Source organism: Pestalotiopsis fici (genome assembly GCF_000516985.1).
Source record: "Pestalotiopsis fici W106-1 unplaced genomic scaffold PFICI_Scf_10, whole genome shotgun sequence".
NCBI lineage: Eukaryota > Fungi > Ascomycota > Sordariomycetes > Amphisphaeriales > Sporocadaceae > Pestalotiopsis > Pestalotiopsis fici.
This window is the reverse complement of record NW_006917100.1, coordinates 2,372,090-2,392,993: the sequence shown is the minus strand read 5'-3', so window position 1 is coordinate 2,392,993 and position 20,904 is coordinate 2,372,090. Positions and strand designations below refer to the sequence as shown.

Genomic DNA, 20,904 nt, shown 5'->3' with positions numbered 1-20,904 from the left:
TATGCACCCACATTTGCAACATACTGAGGCTCTGCCAGCGTCAAGACTCTCCTGTCGCACGTTAATTGGTAGATATCAGTATATACCTACTTTGAGACAATGCATCTTCTAATCTCAAGCTGCAAGAAGATGATTATATTTATACAGCCTTATGATAAAACTGAACAAGACTTGAAAATAGCTTCGATTCGCCTCCTTGGACAGACCCTTGGCTCTTTCAAGAAGAAGAAGAAAAAAAAAGAAAGAAAGAAAAAACAGGATTCCATTTGTCACCTACTGCAATTGACGGCACTTGGGCACCTGCATGTCCGCATCAATCAGTACCAACAATAACAGCTTGTGTTGGTTGGACCCACCCGCAGGTTGCACTTACTTTGACTACAGCCTACAAGGGTCCTTCGCCTTTACTTGCACCATTCAGATCAGATCCCTTTACTTTTCTTGAAGCTTTTCTTTTGCAAGGGCGACACTCTCTGTCTGGTTGGAAGGAGCTTGTTTCGAAAGATTCAACCATCCTCTTCTTGCCTTTTTTTTTTCTCCGCACGTCTCTCTTCTTCTTCTTTTGTGCTCCTTGTCGTGGTCAATTCCTGGTCCGTAACACCTGTACCGGCAAACCAAAGCTGCGTTTGTTGTGTCTCGTTGCACATTCGTTTTCTTACTATCCTGGGGAAAATGGCGTCGATTACGGATCCTGTCACCATCGATCGCGCTTATTTCGACACCCTCGTGCGAAGGTATGTACCATAAAAAACAACATTATATCCAAATCGCAACGCCGCTGCCCATCCCCCCCTTCTACTCTGATCACTCAAGCTTCCTTGAGCTTCCTCCACTCTCTTTCGTGGACCTTTTGTGTGGTTGCTCAGGTCGCTAACTCTATGGGTATCACATCTGACAGGGCTAATTGTGTAAGTCATGTTATATCAGACCCATTGCGACATAGATTTCACCTGCTTACCCTCATCTCCCAGAACGATGGACCGCTCTCTGCAGCCATGGCCGACCAGAACTTGACCGTGGTACCCAAGGCGGACTACGATAACCTGCTGCAGCTTGCACATCAGTATACTACCCTTTGCGCAAATCTGATTAGTGGAGGAATCGATGAGCAGACAATTGTGGTAAGTAATATGCACTCTGACTTGAGAATTTGGTTTCTGCTCGATGATAGAGTTCCGTCTCTGCATACACTGACTAATACATGGCTCCTGAAATGTAATCCAAATTGACACAGTGCAGGTTCTGAGCCAGGACAACACGAGTCGCCATAGCCAAGAGATGATTGGAAAGACATCCAGAATGCCCATGCCCACCGGCAACAAGACTCATTCTCTGAATCAGACCAAGGAACATGGAACACACTTCTCTCCAGCCACCAAAATCTACAGTACCCACTACAAAGAATACTCTGCTGGAAACGGCCGGAACGGTTACAGCAGTCAAAATGGCTACAGTGGTTACAACGGTAGCGCTGGGTGGGCTGATGGTCCCGAGGAAGACTTTTCAGCCGAGTACTCACCCGACGGCTCCTCGCCGGGAGCGCAGCAAGAACCCAACTTCAGCCAGGCACTGGCCTACGAGCGACCTCACTATCCGCGAATGTGCAAGCGAACAGTCGTTTTGGCAGGTCTCGCCGAGGGCACTACTCACGGAGACGTGACCAACGTTGTCCGGGGAGGTATGGTACTGGAGATTTACCTCCGAGCCGCCGACCATTCGGCTCTTGTTTCTTTTCTGCTCGAGGAGGATGCAGTCAGCTTCTACGAGCATGTACGACGAAATGATTTGTACATCAACCACAAGCGCGTACGTTGGCATATCACTTGACAAATGTCAGCGTATGGCTAATTCTGCATGAAAAGGTCTTCGTCAAATGGGCTGACAGACACTTTCATCTTGCTGGTCACGTCGCTGGCAAGATTGGCCAAGGCGCTACTCGAAACATGATAATTCGCCGCTGCGGCCCTGATCACACCGTTGACAGCATTCGCGATCACCTCGAACACATTCACAACCTGGTGGTCATCAGCATCGACTTCATTGGCAGCAGCTGCTACATCAAAACCAACTCCGTCCACAATGCCATGTTTGCGAGGACATGCATGATGAGCAGAGTGTAAGCGACCAAGAACAAGAGATAAACGAGCATTGAATTGACGCGATTATAGCACGTACAAAGGATCCAAGATTGAATGGGATGTAGACGAGTGCGCACAGCCTCTGGAGGTCTCTCGGAAGCCCTCAGTTCCCAAGCCTCTGCAATCCCTTGCCACGAAACCTCCTGGAGTCAAGATTCGCAATCGGTTCGCAACTTTGAGACTGGATGACGACGACAATGGCGATAGTGACGATAGACTCGATACATCGACCGAGTTCGCGGCTTTCAGCACCGTTGGCGTTGGTGCATAATCGGAGGTTGTTCGTCTCTGTTGATACAACTTGATGGACCAATGTTACATATCATGAAGGAGAGCCTCAGAGAATTTCGCGATGGTTCTATTACATGGGGAATTGCTTGGTATCTCCTGCGATCAGTTGTGGGATACGTCACCGCTTCGTCATGGTCTTCTTGATTTTTCAGAAGGCGCAAGGACGGGGGGTAGCATATGCCTCTCTCATACTTGGCGAAAAAGCAGCTTTTGACTAAGATGTCCAGGCTGCAAGCACACCACTTGTCTTTGCATTGCAACGGACTCGCAGAGGGAGGTTCAGGGTGTGCAATATCAGTAGATTCATGAGAGGAAAAGCAAGGACATGTATTGTTTATGAAGCATAAGTTTGAACTCTCAAGCCACGTCCTTTGTTGTTGAAGATGACCCATGATTATTCATATGAAAGCATTCCGGTATGCCCTTTGCGGGTGCAACTCGAGAGTCACTATATCTAATTATCCTTCTGGGGGGGGGGGGGGGGGCAAAAACCCAGAAGCAGAAGAAAGAGAAAGAGACTAAGATAAGAGAGAAAAGGGTAGAAGAACAAAAACCTTGGGCGCAATGGAATACATGACAGCGTCTAGGTAGGTGCGAAGTACTTACTACTGTACGCCCAGGTACCTGTGCACAATGTAGAGACCCGACTCCACATGAGCCAGCCCGACACTTCGGAACCGCTCAGAAACTTGGAACTGCTCAATGTGTCCGGACCTAGGTACACAGTAAATATTATGAACGCGAGCCAGCATTTATTCTACTACCTGTGGTCCTTATCCGGCCCTTGCAGTTTTACACCTACTTGGAGTAAGCCAAGGGGGAAAAGAACAAAAACAACCCTTGTATACTAATTAATCTGTTCTAGAGCCCAGTGCTCGCCGTCATGGTTGAGAAAAGAGTGTCCAGCATAATGACTAGCGAATGTCCTGCAAGCAAAAAGTAAACGCAACTGGCATGCTTTCTAGCATACAAATTATGTAAAATCAGCTAATCGGGAGTCAGCATTAATTTAGATAAGCTATGAACACACGTGTTGCAGAATTGCGGAAACGCTCGTGCCATTGTGCATCCGAGATACGCTCTCTATTTGCGTCAAAAGATTGGTTCAAGTTGCAGTATAGGTACTTTGGAATATACATTGATACACATGTAATTGGTCACCACAGCATCTTGAAAGCACTAGGAAAATAGCAATGAAGAGATCTCGGCTACGAGCCGGAGACTTCCTAAACAGGGCATCTCCGAGTGCTGAATGACAAGCATATCTTTAGTCTTGCATTGCTATCAAGAGAGACAGGACCCACGCCCCTTGAGATGATTTGCATGCGAGGCTGGGACCCCTTGTATCCTGTCTGTCACCTCTACTACATATATATATATATACTGCCTCACTGCGTATGACATGCTAAAGTGATTGGCAAACCTTGATGAAAACGGGTGGGCTCAGAGAATGGCGCAACATCTATATCTGTTCATCTGGCGAGTTGGGATCTTTTTCCAAATACCTCCTTGTTGGGTATCGAAATGCAGCACTAGCAGGTAGAAGCAACAGCCTAAATAAAGTTGAATCAATTCTGAAAATACATTGAGTAGGAGAGAGATAAAGACAACCTTTAAAGTTTAGCTGCATTGGTGCCAACTGCCGAGGATTCCAATTCAGAGCCCAGACTGCAAGACTCCAGCTGTTCGGTCAATCAACAGGCGGAGATCCGATCATGGGGCTTATGTAAGTACCTAGGGTAAAAGAGAAAAGATGCTGTATTCTGTATCTGTAAATGGGTTGAGCAGCAAGTAGCAGTCTCCTCTTCTTCATAGTGAGGGATGGTTCTCGAGTAGGTGTACGACATGTCACCCCACTTTGGTAGCTACCCAAGCTAGTGCCACACCAAAGACGCTCGACTTGAGCCTGACCCATTGCGAAAGCTCTCCACGTCACTCAACAACTCTCTCACTACCTTGCCTTGATAGGCGTCCCTCCTCCTAATCACTGCCCAACCCAACAACAACAATCACCACCATCACCAGCAGAAGCAGCGCTATTAAGGTATCCCTCCTTTTGGTCTTGTTCGCCTCGGGATACACTCATTAGCTGTTTCTTCGCAAAACCAAACTACTTGCATCTCATCGCTGATATGCACAGCCAAGATGGAAGAACAAATGACGATCGAAGACTGGTTGGACGACCTCTGCGTCCGCTTTATTCTAAACCTCCCGGAGGAAGATTTGGGCTCGATTCCGCACATCTGCTTTCAAATTGAGGAGGCACACTGGTTCTACGAAGACTTTATCCGCGTCCTGGACCCCGCGCTGCCGCACATGACACTCAAGGACTTTTGCCTTCGCATGTTCCAACACTGTCCGCTCTTCGCAAACTATTCGATCGAGCACCACATGCGGGCGTACCAAGAGTTTATGCAATACAAGACCAGAATCCCCGTGCGCGGCGCCATTATGCTGAACCACGAGATGGACAGTTGCGTCCTTGTGCGCGGCTGGAAGAACAACTCAACATGGAGCTTTCCTCGCGGAAAGATCAACAAGGATGAAACCGACCTTGATTGCGCCATTCGAGAATGCTGGGAAGAGACAGGGTTTGACTTGCGCAAGGCTGGCCTTGTTCCGGCCGACGACGACGTCAAGTTCTTCGACATCACTATGCGTGATCAGCATCTGCGAATGTTCGTATTCCGCGACGTGCCCATGGACACCGTTTTTGAGCCCCAGACGAGGAACGAGATCGGAAAGGTGGCCTGGTACAATCTACGAGATCTACCGGCTTTCCGCAAGAAAAAGGGAGGGAAACAAGCTGAAGGGGGCAGCAGTGCGGCCAATGCCATTCCAAACGCCAGCAAGTTCTACAATGTGGCACCCTTTTTAGTCCCCCTGAAGAAGTGGGTGCTCAGCCAGAAGAAGAAGGACATACCCCCCGAGGTACTTCAGGACGACGCATTTGTCAACAATAGAGATATCGAAGAGCTGGAGGCTGCGATACCACACTTTCAGGCAGCCGCAAGCCGCTCCATGGCAGCGGAACAAGAAATGCGCAACTTGCTCAATGGACAGCAACAGGCATCGGCATCGGCATCACTGCCAAATGGCAGCAACAAACAAGGGGCCGCTCTACTGTCCATGTTGCAGTCCAAGGAGGCCTCAATGGCCCCCTTTCAAAACCAGTATCCCCATACGCCCATGGAACAGACCACGATCCAGGCACCACAACCACAGTCACCACACTATCGTCACCATGCACAACGGCTAACCCAGGGTACCTTTGAGAATCCACCGCAATTCCCCATGGTGCCGCAAGCACAAATGATGCAGGACAACCCCCAACAGCAGTATCACGCAAGACCACAGGTTCTTATGACATCTGATGCGAGTGGCGGGCCTCATATCATGGTCGCTCCCCGTCAATACCAAAACCAGCCACAGCTGGTCCACCCACAACCCCAACCACCACAAGTACAGCAAGCCTTGCTCATGCGAGCCATGCTTGGGACGCCGGGCGCACAACCTCACCAGCAACATCATCCTGGACCAAGCCACGCCGGCCAGAACATTGCACACCAGCATCCTCAACAGTATCATCAACATCAACATCAACATCAGCAGCAGCCGCAGCCGCAGCCGCAGCCGCCACAACCAAATCCCTTCAATATGGCCGCCAGCCATGGACCTCCAGGGCAATCACAGCCATCAGCACATTCAATGGGACTACTCAACATGTTCAAGGATAAAAACGCCCAAGAAAATGTGCAACAGGCTCCTAGTCAAGCCAAGTCCATGCCGCCGCAGGACACACACCGATCTGGGCTTCTGGGTATGTTCAAGCAGGGTGAACAACACCCAGCGCCAGCAGCCGCTAGACCCGATCTCCAGCTACCGTTTGGTGCCTTGTCAATTGCATCGAGGCCAAAACAACAGAGTCAGAATAGGGCACAGGAACCTCAAGCTGCTGCTGCCACCACCCATGCAGCGAGTCAGTCACCAAGATATCCATACGCAGACCCAAATCGTGGCGTGTCAGCCGCGGACATGTCCATCGCGCGGGCGCCAGAAGCGTCGGCACTAACCATGCCAAACAACATCTTACAACCACGGCGAGAGTCGACACACGAGCAGCGGACACAGCTGTTGTCTCTCTTTGGCAAAAACAAGGGTAAGGAGCCGGCCATGTCTCCGTCTATTGAGATGGCACGCCCGAGATCGCGTGTTGCGTCGATTGCCTCGGGAGCTGGCAGCCAGTCAAGTAGACGTGGTAGCCAGACGCCGACGTCGCTTACACCAGCTGATCAAAACTTCTTGTTAAATTACCTGAAAAATGCTTCCAAGCCGCAGCGTTAGTTAGCACCACACCAACTCGACATATGTCTAGTCCCGTGGTGAAGTTAGTCGTTCTGTTTGCATGGGATAGCGATGGAATTACCAGTCTCTTTATTAAATAATACTCCGTTATTCGAGTACTTGGCGCAACTCATGTTTCATGCAAGCTTTCTACTGGAATTTACTTGCATAACCGGCAAGCCTTGCGTTGTAATTCTTGGTGGGATCCTGGCGTGTAAAGATTGAAGTGAGGACAGACCGGACGTGATGGTAGAGTCGACTCCACGCTCGATAAGTTTCGTTACTGCAAGAAAAACTGCGCAGACGGTGTACCACTCATCCCCCATTGACAACTGGCTGGTTACAGATAAAGGTTTGAACCTGTCTGCCTACTTGCAATCCACTGAAATATACTGGTCGTTCATCACGACCTCGGGAGCTTGCTTCCTGGAGTGGATATAGCTGATGACGGGAATAACAGTCTGCGAGCTGGGGTGTGGATACTTTTACATATACCATGGATATAGTACTGCAGAAAACATGACCAGGTCTTGCTCCACGTATGCGAAGAACATCTACAGCGGCAAAACCCCAAGATTCGTGTCTCGCGCTAAACAAGCATTCCCCCCATTGCCGAGCTTTCCAGGGGGCTCTTTGTTTGGTGCTTCCCCCGCAGTATGTCCCTGTTTCCGTCCATGGCGTCAACTAGAGCAGGTAGATTAGGTTAGCTGTGTAATAATAGTTTTAGAGGCACACCAGCAGCCATGAGAGGGTGGCTGTCGGTTTTAAGCCGACGGCTCATAGTACAAATGGCACTCGGAGCCGTCGTTGCGTGTCTCATCCTTCAGCTGCTACTTGGCTTCGGTTAGATTCTCTTCTCAGTTTTGTTAGATATTTTATTTCCACTGGTGGTACGATCTCGTCTATTTTCAGCGTCACATTTGAATTATATATGAACACTAGAAACTTGAACCATATATCCCATATACAACAAGGGCAAGAAATCAATTACCAAGGTCCAATTCACCTCGGTTAGCCATCTACATAAGACGGACGTCATTTCATCCATCACCACCATGTCCGGAGCCACCTCGCGACTAAAGAGCTTACTCGGACACTTCACCTCGACCGAGTCATCGCCGGTTGGCCACGTCCACAGTCACCATCTTCACCAGCTCTCGCCAACCTTCTTCCTGGAACGGGCGGCAGCCATTGAACCCAATGCAACGGCCATCTACCATGTCACGGCCAACCAGCAGGTCCTCAGACGATCGTACGCCGAGTTTGCGGACCGGGCCAGGGGACTTGCCTATTACCTGCTCAGGCACAAGTTCAAGAGGGTCGGCATCTTGGCGACCAACACGCCGGCCTTTCTCGAGTCCATCTTTGGCATCATCGCCGCCGGCGCCGTGGTCGTGCCCGTCAACTACCGGTTGGTTTTATGCTCCACGGCTTTCACTCGCTTTCATGTGCGGGGAAGGCCTTTTTTTCTTTTCAGTAGAGTCTAACATGTTTGCTGCAAGGTTGAAACCGGATGACATCACTTACATCTTTGACTTTGCCGAGGTCGACTCCATCGTGGTGGATAACGAGTACGTATCCCTGCTGGATGACTTTAAGAAGACGCATCCCAAGGTCAAGTTCATCATTGACACCGTGAGTCTGGATCCTCCTCGGACGCTGGATATCTGGCTTTTGGGGTCGTTGACGCTGAATTCTCTGTAGGATACCGATGCTACTGAAGGTCAGCTCTGTGGCCCGTTTGACGAGGCGATCCTCGAGGGTCTCCATTATGACAAAGCCCAGGGCAGTAAAGGGTGGGCAGGTCTGAAGTCGCAATGTTCCAACGAAGACGACATGCTGGCAATTCCTTTCACGTCTGGAACAACGTCTCGCCCCAAAGGAGTTGTCTATACTCACCGAGGTGCTTACTTGGCAAGTTTGGCCAACATCGTCGAGTCCGGCTTGAACTATCATAACGGAAGGTGCAGGTACTTGTGGACGTTGCCAATGTAAATGGTCAAAATGCTCTCACCATGGTGGTTATTTGACTGACTTGTTTCTAGGTTCCATGCCATGGGTTGGACGTTTCCGTGAGTAGCCGAGTATCACAACACATGCCGACAAGTCATGCTAATATAGTACAGCTGGTCGGTTACTGCGGTTCGAGGAACGCACTATTGTTTGAGAAAAATCGATTACCCCTTGATTTGGAAGCTGCTAAAGGAAGAACAAATCACTCATTTCAACGCGGCGCCAACGGTCAACACGCTTCTGTGTGCATCAAAGGAAGCCGAAAAACTACCAGAGCCTGTACGAGTCACGGTTGCGGCCAGCCCACCAACAGCCCACCTCTTCCAGCAAATGACTGAGCTGAATTTACACCCAGTGCACGTCTATGGCTTGACGGAAACATATGGTCCCATCACCAAAGGATATGCCATGCCTGAATGGGCCGAGTTGCCTGATGCTGAGAGATATGCAAAGATGGCACGCCAAGGTCACGGCTTCCTGACGAGTTTGCCAATCAGAATCGTCAAGCCAGATCAACCAGACGGAGCTGTGATAGATGTGGCCAAGGACGGCAATGAAATTGGAGAGATTGTCTTCACTGGCAACATATGCGCCAAGGGCTACTACAAGGATGCAGAAGCCACCCGGAAACTTTTCCTTGGCGGTGTGCTGCGATCAGGCGATTTGGCCGTCTGGCATCCAGACGGGAGCGCGCAGATCCAGGACCGCGCAAAGGACATCATCATCTCGGGTGGAGAAAACATCTCCTCGGTGGCCCTGGAGAGTATGTTGGTGCAGCATCCAGATGTGCTTGAAGCGGGAGTGGTGGCCGTGCCTGACTCACACTGGGGCGAACGGCCAAAGGCGTACCTCACTGTCAAGGAGGGCAAGGCCTTGAAGCCCGAGGACATGATTAATTGGGCCAAGAACCAGAGTAGTATCAGCAAATTCATGGTGCCCAGAGAGGTGGAGATTGTGGATGAGCTGCCAAAGACGAGCACCGGCAAGATTCAAAAGAATGTGCTGCGGGAATGGTCGAAGAAGGGCAGGTCATGATGCTGAAATAACTGTGGCTTTGAGCGTGTTCATTATAGCAAGCGATAGATCTTTCAGCGGCTTTCGACAATACATCATCCGTGCCTAGAACAGAAGGATTCTGTCATGATTTTCCTCCGAGGTAGCAATTCATCAAACTTGCAAACAGCCACTTTATTCGGTTATGTTATACTAGTGATAAGTTGATACATGTGTTTAAAGACCAAGACATGAAGAAGATCAAAAACAAAGGAAAGATTATAATCAGAAATATTTACGGAACAATACCTCCTGTCTTGTGTGGGTCGTTTATGCAAGACATCCAGGCAGCGGCCAAAAAAACCAGGATCTATCTCCAACGCAACGTCATACGGCACGATCATACGTTTCACGGCTCTCCACTTTCTACTTATATATCAACTCCCATATTGTAAAGACGACATTTATCAAGAGCAGAGTGTTGTAAAATTTGCTTCTCTTGTGCGCTCGTAGGTTCTGTTGTTGCAGTGGGCAACGAATAATTCTTCCAACTCCCAAGAAGGATTCCAAGATTATTTCACACAGTCCACACACAGATTATTTCCCTTCCCTCTGTGATTGCCCGAACCAAGCGCTCTGAACAAGATGGCACAAGAACTGGCCCCTCGTCTCCTCCTCACGCAAATCGTACGCACCATTTTAATCTTCTTTGGCGTGGCCTCGCTCATCGATGCACACGCCTACATTGGACCGCGCTTCGGCGACGGGCACCACGGCCAAGTAACGGCGTCGTTTGCCGCGTCCTGGGCCGCCGTGGGCTGGAACGTGGTCGCCGTGGCCGCCGCCGCCGTCCACCCATATCTGCAGCGCTTTGCCGACGGTCTGCCGTTTCCCGTCTCCGTCACGGTGCGCGGCCGCCCCATCTTGTCTTACGGCGAGTCCGGCGACGGCGGCGACGGCGTCATGGCCCCGTTGGCTGGGAAGCTCGTCTTTGCTGGCCTCGACGCCGTGCTCGCTACCCTCCTCGTCGTGTTCCAGGCCCTCGCCCGCGGCCTGTCGGTCGAGTGCGGGTCCCCGTACGAGTGTTTCCAGGGCCGCGAGGTCTATATCCACGCCTGGATCGTGAACATCTGGTTGACTCTGGCCATTTTCGAGTACGTCCTTGCCGCGGTGCAGGGGTTCGAGGCCTTGGGTATTTGGTATCACCGTCGGTACTTGAAGAAGAGGGGTCAAATCAGCTTGGCATAAGGACCTCTGCCAGAACCTCAGTGATGGGAACATTTGTGCCTTGCTTTATTGCATCATGAGAACGAAACATATCTATTGCATAGTTCTCGAAGAAGCGAGAAGCCAATCATAGGGGGCTCCGAAAACCTCGTATTGCTCTTTAGGGAAATACTCGTCTCATAAAATTTAGCATTTAGGAAAGCAGGATATGAAAATTGAAACTCTTGACGTTGCCAAGGACTTGACATGGCTCTAGCAATACATTAACCAAGTTGATTTGAACCAATTGCTTAGCAATATATGTCTTCTAGGATTGACCTCAACTAATAGTCCACATTGTCCTAGCTATAACCCAATACTACTGGCTAGGAACGAATCATGGATGCAGTTGTACATGGATGGCCGTGTTCTATAAAATGTGTCTGGGTAGGGAAAAGACTTTGTACGTCTGCCCATCCTTGCCCAGGAGCGCGACTCGAGCTGGAATTTGTCCTCGTTGAGAACTGGCTTCCCGAACTTCCATCTGTCCAGGCATGAAGCCACTCTCAAGAGGCACCTTTGCGTTGGGGAAGACACTGACGACCTGTTCCGTGTTGAGCACATGCGGCTCCGCGGGAACCCACGGGTCATATACATGATAGCCAAGGTTAACTGATGTATGGGGTACTTTGATGATGCGAATGTCGTTTTCTGCATGACTTGATTAGTATCTAATTTGGTCGGATAGAGGCACAAGTGACTAACCTGCGAGTGCTAAAAGTACGAGTAGTGACTCCTCGTTGAGAAACTTGACATCAATGACCGTGCTGCCGCCAAGTTGCAAATGTGAGTGCTGCGTCATGACCCCACCACTGATGCCATTAATGATCATCGTTTGGGCCCGGAACACATGTACTGTCAGGTATTAATAGGAGCCGCAACGATGAGATGACAGACGACTTACCGCTATTCTCTCGTTCTTGTTCCGTCAAGGCTATGTAGGTTTCTGCATTGTGGTTCTGGCCGGGTTAGTCGCACAAACCTAATGTCCACTGGGAAGCGACGACTTACGACTTCTGCAACACTGCGCATCTGAATATCAAGCTTGGCTATATCATGTTCCAGCTTGATGTGCTGGAGCTGGCCGAAACGCACGCTGCGTTTTCCGGCAGTTGCAATTCCTTGGAAAACAACGTCGGCGTGTCTGCCGAGGAGACCCTCAATATATTCAATCTGCGTGATTGTTGTTTGTTGTTGTTTTCCTTCCTCTTGCTTTTTGATATGCTTGTCTACTATATCAAACAAGGGTGTGATGCCCTCGGCATTTGCAGACTCTCGAGCTGCATCTTCAGTTGTCACTTTGCTAAGATAAAACCTGAGCGGACTTGCAGGCATGAACTGCTGTATGTATGTGAGGATTCTGCCATGCTCCATGGTGGCCTCTTTCTCGGTCAGCTCGTCTGATACTGTTGAGGATGCTAAACGGTCAATCTCGTAGCGAATCCAGGTAGAAAAGGCTCGAAATAGTTCGAGCTCTTCCATGACAGCTAATAGGATCTTGTTCCCGACAAGCATGAGAGATGAGACCATGTCCATGACCTTGGTGATTTGAATACCGGTAAAACCAATCTCATCTTTGGAATCATGAAATCGAGCTATACCCAAAAGACGACTCAAGATGGTGGCAATGCGTTCCAGGGCAGGAAGGAAGTTCTCGTGAACTAGATTTCGAACGCTCTCGAGGCCAGAGACAACGGCCTTGTCCCACCGTTTATGCCCCTAGAACAACGATGGTCAGAGGGTTGCACGCGTGACATGGTCTTGATGCTGTTCCACTTACACGTTCCGCTAATTGATCGACAAGCCATTCCTTGACTTCTGGGAACGTATGTCCCGTTACGACCGTATGGTACATGGCCTGTCCAACATCCATCTGTCCGTACTTTCCAGTTTCTTTCAATGTGTCGTTAATACTGTCGAGGAATCTATGGGGCAATTCCCGTGTTGACTGCCAGTCGGCCATCATGTGGATCTGCACTTGCCTTACGTATCTGATGAGCTTTTGCAATGTGGTTGTCTTTGACGCCAGGAGAGACAGGTTTTCCAGCGTGGAGTGGATGAAGGTCAGATCCATTGGCACGAGATATATTTGATTCTTCTCCTCTCCTGTAGAGGGTTGTAACAACAACGAATGTGTTGTGAGATCTTGATGCGATGCATGGTGTGTCAATTTCAAGGAGGGCACTGCGTCTAGGGGTTCTGGCATTTCCGCGGCAGGGATGGTATACTGGAATTTGCCAATGACGAAGGAGTCGTAGATGCTCAGGTGTATGGCTTCGTCATCAGTTCCAACCAGCATGACGTCCACGAGATCGGCCGTCTCGGGGGAGAAGGGGCGAAAAAGAAATTCCAGAGATGATCTCGTGGTGAAGACATACATGTCGTCCCTGCCCACCTGTCAGCACACATTTCCACCCTGGACAGGTTTTGACGTACCCAGAGCCTCCAGTTGCGGGCAAAGGGCTGAGTTTTGGCAGCGCAGTCTCGACCTCTAGGAAGGTGAGTTCACGTGGCAGGTCCTGTTTGTTATTCTTTTCGCCGAGACTCAAGCCCTCGAGAGAGAGTTTTTCCCAAGACGTGCCAGGCTTTGCAGTCACAGCAGCCCTTTTCCCAGTACGATTTCTAGTCCAGCCGATGCAGGTAATCTTTGCCTCGCCGGATTGGCATACGGAGATCAAGTGGACGGCCTTGCTATTCTCCAAGCCCATTAGGCGCACGACGCCATCGCTCCAACCGACGGCCAAGAATTCACCTATGGACAGGCAGTGAGTATAAGGGCTACATTGCACAGTGCGCAGGATGCGTTACCGTCCGTCTTCCATCTGAGAGCTTCAACTGTCTGCTTGTCGCCTTTCTGACTGGCCTTGACGACCGACTGTCCGTTTGAACGCCATATCTCGAGTGTTCTGGGGCCAGCGGCTCGGGCAAAGAGCTCAATGCTCGGATTATAAGTGAGAAGCTCGCCGTGGGGCTTTGGATCTAGCCTCGTTTCGCTCAATGGCTCAAGTGCTGCTGCTGTTACTACTGGCTCAGCCATTTTGATTGTCGACATTGAATGGAATAAAGGTGGAAAGCATCTTCCTCCCAATGCCAGAATATGCAAGTCAAAATCTTTCGAGCTCGTAGTTGTGAAATGCTGGTGGCTCTGCCCAGCACTGGGGATTGGAAGTTGGAAACGCGACTGACGCGACTTTTTTTAATGGGTGCCGCATCAAGAAGCACAGTGCAACCACGAGGGTGTGGAATCAACTAGGTACCTAACAGGCACCCACGGCTAGCAGCAATCATGACAAGTGCGTACCTTGCTCCCTGTCTTCTTCCACCAGAACTTTATCAAATTAACACAGATACTCATTTAAATTCCAGCATTTTGGATGAGGCATGGAAAAATCATGAGTTTCTTCAACACTTGGCATCGTGAACTCGTTTTTCATTGTATCCTTCAAAGGAAGTTACATGTAATGATCGCCATCAAAAGTCAATTCCCAAAGCCTATAAATCACGAGCTTTTGGTTGACCCCCCCCCCCTCTGCATTGCTCTATTCGCTGAAATGTTGCATCTCTCTATTATACCAGGCTTTTCCCTTACTCAACCACATATGAGTCCGCCACAGACTTGATGTCCTTGGAGAAGGTCACTTCCTCATTTTCCTCTAGCAATGCAACAGACAGGACCTAATGACTTTCGTTAGCAACTTGATTGTCGAGCATAATATGCAGACGCGAATATGAAGATACTTACATCAACATCGATGAATGGGGTCGTCTTGGAAAAGCGCACTTGCATGGGGAAGAACTCCTCTTCGCCGTCTGCTTGTGCCTCGAACTCAAAGGAGCCATTTGGCTCATCTGGGGTAATTGTGCCGATTGTCCATTCTAAGCTGTCGCCCGACACCTCATACTGTGCATCAAAGCTCGAGACTGAGGGCTCGCTGGTGGAGTAGGGAATCGTAACACTGACGTCCCTAAGCTCCTGGCCACCAGAAAGCTCATATTCAACAGTAAGACCATAGTTGCCGTCAGATCCCTTGTTCACCCAGACGGTGAACTGGATAGGAACGGCTGTGGGGTCGTCGACCTTGGGCGAGGCCCTCCAGCGGAGAACGCCAACAGCATTGTTCACGGGGAATCCACGTGAGGCATTGCTCATCTGGATTACCTTGGAGCCGTTGAAAGCCGCCTTGTCGACGTTGGGGTGTGTTCGGAATTGTACACCATGCGATGGAGTGGCCGAGAGAGCCATCTTGATCTTGGTCAAGCTTGGGTCTGAGACGCGAAGGGTCAAGTCACCGCTGACCGAGAGAGAGTTGACAGATCCCTCCTTCGAAAGCTTGGCCGATATGGATTCGTTGACGGTAACATGAATGGCATCGCGATCCAGCGTCGTAGATGCGCGTGGTGCCGCAGGTTCAGCGACGGGTGCAGGAGATGCAACAGGGACCAGAGGAGACTCGTCGACTTCGGTGCCCATATCTCCGCGTACGCGCTCAAACATGTCGGTTGTCTTGGACTTCTTTCCAAGCTGCATACCCTTGCCCTTCATGGTAGTAGTCTTGAGAGTGGTCTTGTTCTTCTCGGCTTCATAACTGTCGTACGTATCGGTTGGGGTAGGTCGAGTCGGAGGGGTATAGGTTGGGTAGACTGGTGTTCGGGGTACGCCAGCACGACCGCTTCTTGCCGACTCCTTGCGCTGCATCTCCAGTTGCTTCGCCTTGCGCTTGCGCTCCTCTGTGGCCTCCAACTCCTTGTTCTGTGGATGTGTTAGTTACTTGGGTTGGACATGGCGTGTATACCAGACATACTCTTGCAATAATCTCCTGGATGCGCTCTTCGTGGGACTCCATCTCGAGGAAGGTCTTGATTTGGCTGATTGTGAGGTTTTCCCGGTAGCCCAGAGTGACCAGCTCGTCAAAGGCACTGAGCAATTCGTATGCATTCTTGAGAATTTCTCTTTCGTCCAGGCTCTTGCATGTGCTGGTCACAACCTGAGCAAATAGATGCAGGGAGTCGATGTCCTGCAGGATATTGGACTGGCGATTTGTGATGAGGACCATGTAGAGCTCGTCAAGGGGTTGGTAGACGAAGCGGACGTTATCTTGCTCAACAGTGGTGTGCTGCGTACCGCTGTCGGCAAGCTTGGGGAAAGATGCCAGCAAAGCTTCGATTCGCGATCTGGGCATCTCGCGGAACTGCCTCGAGAGGACAGCTTTACCGCCGCGAGAGCAGATGGAGGCAGCGAGGACAACCTGGTGATGCCATGTCAGTGGCCGACGCGTGCAGCTGGCTTTCGACCGGAACTCACCATTTTGAATTCAGGAACCTGAACCGATTGGGAAATGTATGAAGATTTATCAATCTCCGGAGGCGAGGTTGGGCCGTTCAGGAGTTGTTCACGACCTGCGCAAGTGCAATGTATGTAGGTAGCTTTCGGGGGTGGGATCAAGCCAATTCACCCTAAGCGATACCGTAGCAAGGCCAAATGTCCACAGTCAGTGGTGGGATCAGACGTGGCTGCACCTCAAGTTGCTTGTGTAATTGTGGCACCCATCAATGGGCGTATCCACTAGCCTGCTACCTATTAATGTGCTGTGCCTGGAGTCTCAGCCACACGAACACATGTCCAGTTGTGTTGTGTGCACTGAGTGCGCTCTGTACACTAGTGTAAAGAACCTATGAAAGTACCGAGCGGGGCCTTGGGGCTTTAACAACTGTGACCATTGATGGTCACAGTTGTTAGAGCTTCAGCTGCTGGGAAAGGGGCCTAATGACAGCACGGAGTACCTAATGTTGTTGAACGTATCGAATCGCCGCTTTCTAGGAGCTGGGCATTCGAGCTGCACCAGGACCTCACCGAGATTTATCCATCGCAAGACCGGTACCTCTACAAGCAGGGGACAGACGCCTGGAACAGTTGTACCTGGTCTAATTAAACCCACTAGGAATCTTATGCCCACCGCGTTCTGGAATGAAGCACAGTGGCCCGCGTCTCCAAAAGTGTGAGCGCATTGTGTGTGTACCACGGTCCACGGAGCTCTCACCCATTACCCACCTGGCAACTTCTTTTTTTTCTTCTTCTTTGAAGCCGTCTTCGTCCTTCTTCTTCTTCTTCTTCTTCTTCATCATCATCATCATCGAGGTGCTAGGCTTCCACTGCATTAGTGCGAGGATACTGAGTTCTTTCTTTGTTCCCATTCTAACTACGTAGTCTTTTCAGGCTACGACTTCCCAGTCGCTGCAGAAGCACCTTTTGCCGCAAGGTTCCAGCGTTGTGAGCAGCAGCCTATTTTTGCGCCCAACATCACCAGTCAGATTACTCGGATAACTTCCAACGCGACACGGGAAAATCCTTTCGTCCAGACTTCGATTCAAAGCTGTTCGCAAAGTGCAAGAGCCGCAGAACGGAACTATCCAAGCTTTCTACAAGATTTATCGTCTCTATGGCGCGCACTCGTTGATCAACCTCGCTCGCCACCCATGTGCCGTGTCTTCAGAAATACTTCACGTAGACACAAACCCATCACAGAAACATCATAGATGATATAGCACGAAGCAGCCCAGCAGCCTGCAGATTCCTTAGCAGCAAAGATCCATTGCGGCACTGTCTACTAGAGGGCACCGCAACGCCTGGCGTTCTTCTTTCGGGTTCTACTCGATAACAGAAGTGTTAAGATTGGCCGCCGGCCCTCTCTAGTATTAAACTATCAAGGTTTCTTCAAAATCTTCCAGGCGTTCACAGAATTTCTCCTCCGACCTACACACCACGGCTTTCTGCAAGATGGCGAGTGAAGAGATGGAGATCAGCACGGATCTAGGCTTCCACACCCTTACCGAAGACATTGATATCGATGTCGAGTTTGCCGCACAACAAGATGAGGATCTTGAGCTTGGCGATTTCAATCACACCGAGGATTTCCAGCATTTCAACTCGGATAATCGGGATGAGCTGATGGCAGAAAATGACGATGCTTCCTATGGCATGATTGATGTCGACGATATGAGTTATAACGAAACCGCGGCAGCCGCAAATGACTATGAGATACCTATCGGCGATGCTGATGTATACTCCTGGCAAGAAGCCGACGTCAGTGGCATTCAGGAGGACGAAATATTTGCCGAGGAGATTCGCGACAACGATGCTCTCGAATTTCAGACGGGTGTCGAAACTATCGCCACTGTTGTCGACAACGATGGAATTTCGACCCAGGCTCAACTTTCGACATCCGAGACTGCACCCCATGACGCGATATCTGGCGTAGAGCACTATGAGGTCACCGAGGCAGTAGCCAATGACGAGGCTGCAGCTGCAATGGATGCCGATGCAGATGGCATTGCAGAGCAAGACTTTGAAGACACCGACGAGAGCACTGCGCCAGAGCATACTGCTGAGGAGCCTGCTACTGGTCCTACCGTCGAGGTACTTGAATCGAGAGCACAGTCTCCTCCAGTGATTGAATCGAATGGCGAGTCTGGGGATAAGCAATCCGTCGGCATTGATAACAACACCGAGATACTGCAAACAGAGGCAGCGCCAGAGCCACAAGCAGCAGAGGATGAGCAGCATCATGATAATTCTGAGGATGCTGAAGAGGAAATTGGTTATGGCCATGACGAAGCAGACAGAAATATCCCGGAGGAGGGCCTAGAAGCCACCACGAATCTTGATCGTGTGTCGAGTGAACCCAAGGACACCCAGGTATCCAGACCAGCGGATGCCTACGATGAAGCTCCTGGGGATGATGATGACTATCACACTGATGAGAACCAGCTCGAAGACAAGTCGTATGATGACGCTGAAAATCTGGATGATCAGGAATCCAAGCTCGCGGGCACACACACTCCCTCGCCGCAGAACCCAGCTGACTCTCCAGTACCCCATAATGACGAGGATGGAGTCGAAGCTGCCTCTGAGGGCATATCGCAAGATATGAAGGAGGTTGCTAGTCGCCATACCATGGTCGTGCGCTATGGTGAGACTGATTACCGGCTTTTTGCCAATGAAACCGATGATGATCCAAGTGAATACTTCTTCAAGGACTTGTCAGCCTTAGAGTTGTCGCTAGGCGACTTCCTTTCAGAAATCCGCAATGTTATCTCTGAAGAGGTTTCCCCTCTTGATGAGCTCGTCTTGCATGTTGACGGCCTTGGGCTCGAATTTGGCGAGGTTAGTAACTCCCTTTGGCCGAGCTGAGAGCAATAGCTAACAAATCTAACAGACCATGGCCAGTCAAATACTTGACGCACACACTTTTGGAAACATCGTATCGCTCTACGATTCACTTGTGCAAAATGATGCCACCGAAGAAACGTTGGATGCTCCTGAACTCTACATGTATCTTATGGTAAGACCAAATTGCTTGCAACGTCTCATAGCACTGCAATTCCAAGCAGCTTCTGGTAGGAGCTTGACCGATGTGGCGGTGTATCGGGAGGCGTCTCCTGAGCAAGAGCAAGATGACACCCCCGAACATTCCGAAAACCATGCCACGACTCCTGAGTACGCCGAAGAAGAGCTCTACGACCACGACGAGCAGTCTGAAGATGATTCCTTTGCCCAGGACCATGCAGGCACGCTAGAGACCGAACAGGAGACGGAGCAGGAGACGTATATAGCCGAGTCCGAAGAGACTCAGGCATCGGCACAACAAGAGGAGGACCTAGAGGAGCCCAAAGAGGGCTCAGCAGACAATGACGCCGATGACGTGGTTGACTATGACAACCTTGATTTGTCACCGTCTCAACAGGGTAATTCCCCCTTTTACTCGAGCCCGTCCATTCCCATGTATTGCATCGGCACTCTCGATTGCCAATGCGACACATGTTGGCTCCAGCGAGTCGAGGACATTTTTACCTTTTCCAGCACCAATCGCCACGGGCAAACCAACTGTTTTATACGGGTTGGTGGCACCCACAGCGCGAGCGCTGGATTGCAAGATGCATTCAGTGGAGGCAACCACTCCGAAACCACAATACAGTCTATGCAAGTAATGTCCGAGGCTAACAGTTGTCGCTATCAAGATGTTCCAAACAATTCTACTAATGAACCCAGTCTTGCCCCAGTGGAGGCAAGCTTGAACGCGCCAGAAGTTCTGACAGAAGTTGGCGATGTTACTGATGCCGCCACGGTCGATCAAAACCGAGCACCCCCTTCGGAAAGCACTAGTGCTACTGCCACTCTCGACGGAAATCTGAATGATGAAATAGACTACGATGAGAACGACTTGGATGATGGCAGAGGCGACGCCAACAACACGGAATTGCCGTTACCACTCTCCCCGGCAAAGTTAATGGTCCCCTTGGACGAGGAGATCACGTGGGAATCCGAAAATGAAGACGCGCGAACCGAGCTGCCAGCTACTTCCAATCCGTCTGAACAAGTGTCCACGACGCCTGGAAAGCGAACGCGTTCCGGATCCGATGCGGCCGCCATCACAGATGGTCGGAAAGGTATGAAGAGCCCAACGCCCCTCTCGAGACTAGTTGCTAACATAGCCCCAGATGTCAAGCGTCAGCGATCTTGATCACCGTGATGGTATCCCGACTTTCCGCCACCATTCTTTATTACATCCATCCTTTGCTATGCGCAACGAACCTTTCTCGGCCCCTTCAGATACAACTCTGAGGTTCGCTAACTTCGAGACTTTGGAGCACTAGAATCTCGACTCGACCCAACATCCAACGCCTTTTCGAATTTCAGGAAATTGACTAACACGCAGGAGAAGAAGAAAAAAGCAGATAGCAGATCTCTCCGTTAGCTCTGCTGGTAAGTTTGTGTTACTCGGTCCATTATTATTACTTACAGACTTGATCCCTTTCAACAATTTGTTGCACGGCTTGACTGCAATGATCAGGCCTTATTGCT

General features: G+C 50.3%; 7 protein-coding genes across 7 annotated transcripts; 5 read left to right on the top strand and 2 right to left on the bottom strand.

Moving 5' to 3' along the window:
- Positions 1-672: 672 nt before the first annotated feature.
- Positions 673-2,409, top strand: PFICI_12969 (uncharacterized protein; the record flags this gene model as incomplete). Its single annotated transcript, XM_007841550.1, has 6 exons — positions 673-734; positions 899-908; positions 972-1,121; positions 1,240-1,806; positions 1,863-2,116; positions 2,169-2,409. The coding sequence occupies 6 exons, from the start codon at positions 673-675 to the stop codon at positions 2,407-2,409; spliced, it is 1,284 nt and encodes a 427-aa protein (XP_007839741.1).
- A 2,165-nt stretch (positions 2,410-4,574) lies between these two features.
- PFICI_12968 (uncharacterized protein) lies at positions 4,575-6,773 on the top strand (the record flags this gene model as incomplete). Its single annotated transcript, XM_007841549.1, has 1 exon — positions 4,575-6,773. The coding sequence occupies one exon, from the start codon at positions 4,575-4,577 to the stop codon at positions 6,771-6,773; it is 2,199 nt and encodes a 732-aa protein (XP_007839740.1).
- A 1,055-nt stretch (positions 6,774-7,828) lies between these two features.
- PFICI_12967 (uncharacterized protein) lies at positions 7,829-9,821 on the top strand (the record flags this gene model as incomplete). The annotated part of the gene is made up of 5 exons (XM_007841548.1): positions 7,829-8,184; positions 8,276-8,408; positions 8,478-8,764; positions 8,819-8,845; positions 8,900-9,821. The coding sequence occupies 5 exons, from the start codon at positions 7,829-7,831 to the stop codon at positions 9,819-9,821; spliced, it is 1,725 nt and encodes a 574-aa protein (XP_007839739.1).
- Positions 9,822-10,424: 603 nt separating this feature from the next.
- PFICI_12966 (uncharacterized protein) lies at positions 10,425-11,027 on the top strand (the record flags this gene model as incomplete). The annotated part of the gene is made up of 1 exon (XM_007841547.1): positions 10,425-11,027. One exon carries the CDS (start codon positions 10,425-10,427, stop codon positions 11,025-11,027), a length of 603 nt encoding a protein of 200 aa, XP_007839738.1.
- Positions 11,028-11,415: 388 nt separating this feature from the next.
- PFICI_12965 (uncharacterized protein) lies at positions 11,416-14,082 on the bottom strand (the record flags this gene model as incomplete). The annotated part of the gene is made up of 7 exons (XM_007841546.1): positions 11,416-11,696; positions 11,751-11,900; positions 11,950-12,004; positions 12,057-12,764; positions 12,826-13,432; positions 13,482-13,797; positions 13,854-14,082. 7 exons carry the CDS (start codon positions 14,080-14,082, stop codon positions 11,416-11,418), a joined length of 2,346 nt encoding a protein of 781 aa, XP_007839737.1.
- A 548-nt stretch (positions 14,083-14,630) lies between these two features.
- PFICI_12964 (uncharacterized protein) lies at positions 14,631-16,350 on the bottom strand (the record flags this gene model as incomplete). The annotated part of the gene is made up of 4 exons (XM_007841545.1): positions 14,631-14,720; positions 14,788-15,795; positions 15,848-16,291; positions 16,348-16,350. The coding sequence occupies 4 exons, from the start codon at positions 16,348-16,350 to the stop codon at positions 14,631-14,633; spliced, it is 1,545 nt and encodes a 514-aa protein (XP_007839736.1).
- A 1,470-nt stretch (positions 16,351-17,820) lies between these two features.
- On the top strand, positions 17,821-20,563 carry PFICI_12963 (uncharacterized protein; the record flags this gene model as incomplete). Its single annotated transcript, XM_007841544.1, has 3 exons — positions 17,821-19,206; positions 19,259-20,489; positions 20,541-20,563. 3 exons carry the CDS (start codon positions 17,821-17,823, stop codon positions 20,561-20,563), a joined length of 2,640 nt encoding a protein of 879 aa, XP_007839735.1.
- Between the last annotated feature and the right edge of the window lie 341 nt (positions 20,564-20,904).